Source organism: Scyliorhinus canicula, chromosome 4 (assembly GCF_902713615.1).
Source record: "Scyliorhinus canicula chromosome 4, sScyCan1.1, whole genome shotgun sequence".
NCBI classification, from domain to species: domain Eukaryota; kingdom Metazoa; phylum Chordata; class Chondrichthyes; order Carcharhiniformes; family Scyliorhinidae; genus Scyliorhinus; species Scyliorhinus canicula.
The window spans coordinates 199,378,499-199,387,768 of record NC_052149.1 but is presented as its reverse complement, the minus strand read 5'-3'; the positions used below and the strand labels follow the sequence as shown (position 1 = coordinate 199,387,768).

General features: G+C 38.3%; 1 protein-coding gene across 4 annotated transcripts in view; it reads right to left on the bottom strand.

Annotated features, from left to right (window-relative positions):
- Nucleotides 1-509: 509 nt before the first annotated feature.
- pitx1 (paired-like homeodomain 1) overlaps nt 510-9,270 on the bottom strand; it is a 47,082-nt gene continuing 38,321 nt past the window's right edge. For all 4 annotated transcript variants that reach the window (XM_038795845.1, XM_038795847.1, XM_038795843.1 and 1 more), the window contains exons 3-5: nt 4,451-4,603; nt 3,482-3,687; nt 510-1,438 (exon numbers count right to left, since the gene is read on the bottom strand). In XM_038795845.1, coding sequence (XP_038651773.1) covers nt 890-1,438; nt 3,482-3,687; nt 4,451-4,598 — 903 coding nt within the window. In that variant the 5' untranslated portion in view covers nt 4,599-4,603 and the 3' untranslated portion in view covers nt 510-889. The remainder of the gene's footprint in view (nt 1,439-3,481; nt 3,688-4,450; nt 4,604-9,270) is intronic.

Here is a 9,270-nt window from a genome sequence, read left to right as displayed (position 1 = left end):
TGCAGCTAACTTGTTTTTGGCCCGGACCTGCCACCAGAACACATTATGCCAGGAGAAATGTTGTTCTGGGCCGCGGGGGGAGATGGAGAGAAATCAATTCATCCAGGTCAATTTTCTTTTCAATGTTTTGAGACTTTATTACAGCAATCTACACTGTACAACCCTGCTTCCGAAATGCCACCGGGAAGAGAAATCGGCCGCTGTGTTATTTGTTTGTTTGACATTGGCCCGAAGTGAAAACACAAGTAAAAATAATTCAGCTTTGAAAACATATATAGATAATATTTATACTCTCCGTGGGGGATGTTTTTAAAATCTATCCATTCAAAAGCAATTCTATGCAAAAAGTCAGTTTTTATAGCATGCTATTTTTTTTTAAATTGGAGTTTTTTTTCATTTTTGGGCGAATGAATCTCAAGAGTTTAGAGGTAGGTTTCTTTGCTGCGGAGTTAGGAATGGCGGTAATGTATAACATTCCTTCTTTTGGAGTACAGCAATAGACATGCATCTTTTTTTTGTTTGTCTACACATTTTTAAAACTTTATATTTATCAACGGACTGCAACGTGTAACAATAATAGATTTGATTTCTATATATACACAAATCCACTTTCAATTGTTCAGTATTAATAGTAAACTTGAGCTTAAAAAAAACTTTCAAGGACACCGAACTACTGTACCCAACTGAATATTCTTTCTTTTTAAAAAACTCACTCAAGTTCTTGCAGTTAAATATTTTTTTTTGTTTGCGAATTGGACAGAATGGTGCTTGAAGTCCAGGAGAGTGGTAACCCGCACACGCCATTAAAACTTTGCAATGAAATCCTGTTTTACTGAGTTTGATTTCCCCCTCTTGTCTGCATCAAACGTCCAGTTCTTTTTTTTGTACATTACACGGGTCTGTCGATTGCATATTGACATGCATTAAGACTGGACCCTGGATTTTGCAAACTGCCGTATCCAAAACCGCTGTGCTGTTTGGGTTTCAGTCTGAGGCTGGCAAGACCAGGGTTACAAGTGTCCCGGTAAACATAAGGAGGAGTCGGTGGTGCGTATGGACAGGCAGCCGAGGACATGGCTGAGTTGAGAGAGGAACCGTTGAGATTATTGATGTTGCTGAGGCTGGAGCCCGGCATTCCCGGTACAGCCGAATGCACCATAGTGGATTGCATTGTCATGGAGGAGATGGTGCTTGGCGCCGAGAACATGGATTGAGAAGACAGTGGGTTCATGGAGCTGAGAAACGGGAAGCTCTTGGATGACAGCGGGCCTGGGGCCAGGCTCTTGGCCGCCCAGTTGTTGTAGCTGTAACCGGCGTACATGTCGTCGTAAGGCTGCATCAGGCCGTTAAACTGCGGCATAAATCCATTTTTACATAGATCCACCTGCTGATTGCGCTCCCTCTTCCTCCATTTTGCTCTGCGGTTCTTGAACCAAACCTATAAAAAAAGACAAAAGGGAGCAAGTTAAAAGTGATTAACGTGCGGCTGTCACTGATACACAACAAATAAATAGGGAACTGGTCCTGCTGCCTCGAATCATCGAAGTTGCAGAAAGAAAGAAATCAGAAAGAGTTTAGCAGTTCACAGTTTAAAATGGTTTGAGCTGAGAATTTACAAGCCTCCACTTTGTCCCTTTCTATGATCTTGTTATGCACATGTGTTAAAAGCATGGCGCGAATATGGACACTGCGGCCTAAGTAATTGAATAGGGTGTGTGATTATAAAATGATAGAAAGGTTCAGAAGAATCCTGTCAATTTGAAACCGTGGGGATGTAAACGGAGACTAACTAACTGATTGTAGTTAATATATGTTCCATTCGACATTGCAGTCAATCTACTGCCAGATTTAAAACAAATTACATTCATTTGGTTTTCCTTCTAATTTCTCACTTCGGGTTTCTTTAGAAAGACACATGGGTCACTGCCCGTGGTCTGATCGGCTTATATAGGATTAAATCTGATAAATAACAAACTGATTGATTCTGAGTTTCATTGAACTGAATTGCAGGCGTTATTAAAATAAGGTCCCTTTCTCTGATCTGAAATCTTCTCTGTTCTACACTGCAAAATATTTCCATTCCCCTGAAAGTAAAGCACAATAATGTTTATCGTTGTTAACTATCCACCTGCGAATACTTTTACAATCGTTGTTCCACTGATAAAACTCGTTGTGCTTCCGAAAAAATCCAGCAGCGTTGAAGCAAATTAATCCCCCAATAGAAAACATGCAAACTTATAATAATGTCTGACTGATGATCATCTGATGGGATAATACAATATAAAAGAGCGCCAGCTAACTTCCGTTGACATTGTTTTGTATTGATCTAAATGGGGGGGGGGGGGGGGGGGGGGGGCTACATGACCAGCAGAGGTTCTGTAAAAATTGAATGAAAGCGGTTTCCCATGGATGGTCTTGTAAGTTGTATTAATGTAGCAATTGCACGTATGGTCACAGTTTTTAAAAAAAATCTACTGGGGTGTTCTGCTATTCTTATTGTTGCAACATTTTTACAGAAAAGGACATTCGATTTAACTGGATAATTATTAGTTTAAGAGCACGTTGTAAGATTTCGTAATAGCAGGGTTAAGTGAAATTGTAAAACATTTGTGTCTAATTTTACGGTCTGAAAAATACTAGACAATGGGGTTATTGTCTGTATTCCGTGTGAAAACACACTGAGAAATATATAGGTGCTCATTACCCGCTCACTAACACACACGCAGTTTGTTTCCCCGGCAATGACTGTGACAGCCCTGAGCTCACTTTGGCTTTGCTGGAATACAAATATATTGCTCAGCCAGGGCATTTTCTTCCATCTAGAGAGCTGACACCGCAAATGTTTGGAACACATTAAAACTTGTCTGGTTCCCAGTCCACGGTGTTCTCAGGGGCGAGCACGCGAGTTTGTTTAAAGACAAAATGCATGATGTAATCATTTTGTGTGGTTTATGATGTAGTATTGGGACTTCATCGCCTGGGTTTTCACCAATTTGCGCTTTGAAAGATCAGACAGTTTGCTGCCATTAAATATTCTTTATAATCCTCGGGACATTATTGGACTTCGAACAGTGGCCCAAGAAGGAGACATATTGAGGAAACCCTTTAAGTTAAAAAAAATATATAAATTACGCTTCACTAAGAAGAATTGTTCAGACTCCCCTTCTTTTTGGGTCTACACGCGGTGTTACTGATTCCCGTTCCACTATTAATCCAACTACTAAATTATATGATACTGACCTGCATCTTTTAATCTAATTAGTAATATTGCACCTAATGTTATCTGACTACATAAAGTATTACGCCAATCTGAAGAAATACGATGAGAATTGGTGTGCACATTTAACCGTATGCCGAACATTTTGAACGACACATAGTGAGTCCAAGTCCCTAGCTGTGCGATTCAATCAGAATATCCTCAGTTTTCTGCCCGTGTTCTCTTTCGATAAACAGAACCGACCGAGAGGCGAAGGATACTCACCCTAACCCTGGCCTCTGTAAGGTTTGTCCAAACGGCGATCTCTTCCCTCATGGACATATCGGGATAGCGGTTCCTCTGGAAGGTCGCCTCCAGTTCCTGGAGTTGCTGGCTGGTGAAATGCGTTCTCTGACGTCTCTGCCTTTTCTTTTTGGACGGATCGTCCGTACTGCAATCTTCTGATTTGTGCTGCATCGATTTCTCCTTATCTGCAAAATACAAACGCAGATATGCAACACGTGCACATTACAACAACTCGCCCGGAACCTCAAGAGAAAGAAAGTACCGCTGGAACAAGATTGCAAAACGGATTGTATCAGCATTCAAGGCACCCCCCCCCCCCCCCCCCCCCACCCCCCAACCCCCCGGCAACTTCAATGAGGGATCAGTAAAATACCATTCTTCACAACCACTCAGTGTCAATATTATTATCAACGAGATGGCTCGGTTTAATGACCCCTCCTGCCATTGTTCCATTGCACGCCATTTGCTGTCAAGGTTATTAAAAGCTACCTGGTTAGTGCTAGTTTAGAAATGGTTAATGTTCATTTGTCCATTGACAGTTCAGAGCACCAGACTCGTCTCCATTATCACAGAATCAGCCCCCGATAAACCTGCAGATCAGCAAAGCGACGCTTAAACCTGCCTCATTCCCTCACTGTCAACACATCGGCTGAAACATCCAAACATTTAGAAGATCAGAATTAAAAAAAAAAATGATGACAGCTTTTATCCACCGATCGTGCATTTTAGACAGCTACGTGCGGGCAAAAAATAGCTTGGCGGAAGTCCGCCCTTCACTTTTAGATTTAAACTCCTACTGCATATCATTCCTTTCATTTCTGCGCAAGGGTTCAACTCGAGCTGGCGTTATTCCGGAGACGGGGGATCTCAGAAGCGATGGGAAGGTCATTTGCTCCCCCCTGGAGCACTCCTTGTGCCAACAATAAGGAACTGGGTGCATCCCATTACCTGCTGCCGCCTCCGTGTCCGAGGACTCGCTGGCTGTGTTTTCTAACCGATCTCTGCTTTCACCCGACCTCAGCAAAGGGAAGCTGGAGGCGGCCATGTCACAAGGAGCCGGGGGTCTTCCGCTTTCGGCTAGCCTCTCCACATTCATCGCACCTTTAAAACACAGTTCACCGCCCCTTTTAATGTCTCATCGATATTCTCTTTCAATTTCAATCCATAGCACAAGATCCGAATGTTCAGGTGACAAACAAAAAAAGATACGTTTGGTTTCAATGAAACATGATGCCTTTTCTAACAGGCGGGTTGAGTGCTTCAGCCGAACATATGAAAGCCTGTGTGTGGATTGTGTGTTAAGGAGGCAGGAGCTGGATTTGTATACTGTGCCGAGGGGCAGGAATGACCCGCCTGGATAAGGTGGCGGAACTGATAGAAAACTCCTCCCACTGCCAGAAGATTCCTCCTAGTTTTCGCTGATAAGTCACCACCCACAATCCATCAGAATCGACTGGGCTAATCTGGGGAAACAAGCTCCCAGCGTCCGCCCAGTCACAAGATAAATACTTTTAGCAGGGCCCGTTAAACAAGTTCAATTGTAAAGAGTTGGTTCAGAGTTTTCTTTCCAAATTCAATAAATATCGGATTTAGGGGCGGGTGTGCCTCTCAATGTTAGAGACTGTATAGAAAAAGAGCGAGAATCGACATTTCAGAAACCCTAAAACATGCCACCCCACAAATAATTTATGTGTCATGAATTACAAATATTTCCAGGATTAGAACCGTGAAACTATTCCGCTTTCTGACTGCCAACCATTTTCTGCTTGTTAAATAATCTTGCATTAAACGAACATCAAAACTAGATTGATATTTGGATTGAATAAAGATTAGTGGCAGCGTTTGGTGCGTTTTATCACTTTCCATTATGTTATGTGATCTCCTTCTTCACGCTTCCCCTCAGAAACCAATAGTTACCCTCTTCAAACTGGCATTTTGAATTGGCTAACCTTTCATGTCAATACCTAATTATAGTGTCAGCATCAGTTCTTATATTTGGGGCTCAATATTATTGCATGGAATTAAAATGAGCGTCACGTTTTGATATTTGCTTGTCTTCCCCCACAAGAAGTGGTCCATTCAAACCATTATTTTAATTGTCGACGAAGGAACATATCGAACCCTCTGCCAGGTTGAGTTTGAGGCTGGCGTGGCACTTGAATATCTGTGGCAGACATGGGGTGGGAGGTGGTGATGGTGCAGGTTTGGGGCTGGATCATATTCTAGTCACCGGGAGGAACGGAAGAATTAGCCCGAGAGTAGTCCTAGCTCGGTAGTTTAGCGCGTTTCTGACTTCACACTCTCAAAAATACGAGTTATATCCTCACAGTTTAGGCATTTAGAGAAATTGGACATAGTATAGCCTATTTAGAATTTTACTCTGCGTAGATTAAATGGACATATTTAAAATGTTGCCACTGTCCATTTGAATGTTTCTCAGAAGTGGCCAAACTGTTGCTTGCTTTAGGATGAAGGAGTGAGGGAGAAAAGTTGTTTACGAGCAGACCTGCACGATAGATTAGGAAACTATAATCAAAATAAATAGTGACACTGGTGTAGGTTTTTCAACGAGAAGGGAGTAGTTTGTGCCAGCTTTAAATGTAATGAATTTATCTTGTGCAGTTAAAATTTTAAGGGTCTGTCTGCTCTGTTTTAAAAAAAATAATTTGTATATATGTGTGGATGAGAAAGAGGAAAGGAATGACGTTGTCGCAAGTTCGAGAGAATCAAATAACGAATGAATGATACCGGGAAATATTTTACTAAAGATTTATTTGGCATCATAAACAGCAAGACCCAGACCTTAATAGTGGATTACCGGGTCATTTGAACCTAGCATTGTGTTGCAACCTAAATATTTAACTTTTCCACATTTGCTTTGTAAATGGTATAGATTTGCAACCATTGGAAATGATTAAAAATCACATTGGACATGCCCAATATTATCGCCTTTACTTAGAACTTTACACAGTGTGGAACTGAGAAAAAACTGAGGAGCAACTGGCATGTTATTGGATATTTGGAATCATAGCTTGGATTTTCTGGGTGTTTCCTTGGCTACATATGATTTCCTTCAGAAACGCGACAATCAAGCTGTACCGTAAACATGACCATGGACGTTAATCCTTGTGAGGTTAATTATGTCACAGTAAAACATTTAATTTGGTAAGATTCTAATTAAATCTGGTGCACTGCTAACGCTGCCTGAGTATTTCAAATTCTATGTTCATTATTGAATTTGGGGATCATTGCCATCATTTAAAAAATTATGATTGAATAAAACATCATTCATTTTTATCACACGGGATTACAGGATATTTTGGGATGTAACCGTGTTTTTGGAATTATGTGAAGTGCCATTTTATGGAAAGTATCAGCCGATGACTTTAATATTAAATTAATACTAAAGGTCCTCTCTATGTGAGAAATATTTGTTGAGTCTTTCGCTTGCAGTAGCTGAAAAAATGTTTAATTTTCTTCACGATGACATCACCAGATGAGGGACTTGGTATGTGTTGAACACACTTTATGCAGTTGTTCGCGCAATAATGGAAAGGTATGCAAAATGCAAATTCATCAAGTCAACGTGCATCTAAAATAGAATAAATGATTAAAGCCTAAAATATTCAGATTCAGTTATTAGTCAGAACCACTGCTGTCCAAGCAAAGAGCAATGATATCAAGGATAAAATGTTTTAATGTTGAATTAAAATGGGAACAAATATCAAATTTGGGAATGAACTCATATCTTCCCTTCGAGTCAGAGGTTGTCGAATCCTTGAGAACATACTCCAGGCTGACACTCCACTGATCATGAATAATATTAATATCATAATATTAAATCAGAATTGCAACTGATTTCCAAATAAATAATAATTTTCAAAGATTATTTTTAACAATTAAAAATAGGCTGCACCATTACCTACAATGTTTACTACATTATCTTGAACTGGTTGTAATCATTGCAATATTCTTTATTGTATGAATGCTTAATTGTGGTATGCAGGTTTCTACTTTATATTGAAATGGACTGAAAGATTAATATGTATTATATCTGAATAATTGCAATTTTACCAATAATAGTGTAATAGCACTGGGATATCAGTATTAATTGGTATCACTTATATTGCAAAGTTAACTGTTATGCAGGTAAGATAACAAAGCAACAGGAATAATAAAACAGGCTGGCCATTATATCATAATTATGGATATTCTGGATAAGATTCATACTGATCAATTGAACTATAGACAATATAAAATATCTACACAATCATAATTAAATATTCAATAGTTTTGCATTGGAGTCATTATAATCTCTCAAGGAAAGCATACAAATCAACACTAATTATTTTCTTTGCAACTCGGCACCAAGGTCATGACAAACATTTGTAGGTACATATTTTGTGTGACTGTCATACTACAGAACTCACATGGATTAGATGAATTATATCTGAAATTAACTGACTGTAAAAAAGGCTTAACAAACTACCATTAAATGTTGACCGGAGTACATTATAAAAATAAATAGCAAATTAATTTTGGGATTAGGTTGACAATCATAAACAACTGAAACACTCTTGAACCTCATTTATACACCTTGCTTTAATTATAATCACATATTTTTCTCTTCTATCCATTTTTCAATATGCCCCCTTAAACAGATGGTGACGGTGACTCATTTTAGTTCAACAAAGGCAAAATAATCAAATACTTGATTGGTATCTTTTATCAATACAACATGTTATTGTTTTGTAAAATTTGACTTTGCAGGATGTGATCTCAAATATATCTAAGGGGTTGAAATAAAGTATTATTCATATGATGAATAATGCAAGGATAATGTGTCATTTTACACTATCAGCATTGCAGAGAATTAATATAAATGAAGTATAAATGTTAGTTCTCAACATAATGATGCAGCAAATAAAATAGAAATAAGAATAATCAGAAGTAGATACTTAAAAAACCTTTTAAAATGATATGGTGTCTAGTCTAGTGGAATTGACTATAAAGTTTTTTATTTCATATTCATAACTCATATACAACCCACATCCAGGTATGACAGATTTAATTTAAACAATTAGTTAGCTGCAACTATAAGGACAAATGCTTCCAAACTTTCACCCTGGTGATTATGAGATAATTAAGTAAGAATGGATTAAATCGTACAGTATTTCCTCTGAACAGTTTTGAAAAATTTATACTAATTGCATCTTTTCCCCCACTATATTCATTTACTGCAATAGTGTTTCATTTTTCCAAAGTAAGTGCCCTTATGTATTTACTGAATGATTGCCGAATTTGTACCAAATTATAGACAGTTTTATGCTATGGGTGATCATTATGTGGAGCTAGATTGAAATTGTTCCAAATTTAATTAATTGAAATTCTATGCAGTTTATAGGGAGAAAGATAAATGTGTATGCGTGCACAAATCTAGGAATAATAAAAATATTCTATCATTGAATGCTGGACTGAAGCACAGATTCTGGGAATAAAACAATAATGTTCAATTCCTAATGGAATCCAATTCTGTTAATTTTACTTTACAGTTCTGTTTCCTCCCTCATAAATATAATCAATTATAACTGCAAAGCAGATGGAATAGCAAAATATTTCATCTTAGAAAACAATTATTTTTGATAACACATTTATGTTTTTGTAAGTGATTGTGCTTAATATGATTCTACAGGAAGCAGCATGTATGGAGTGTGCTTACAACTTCTTCAGGAGAATTAAACCCCATTAGAAATCAGTGAACTAATATT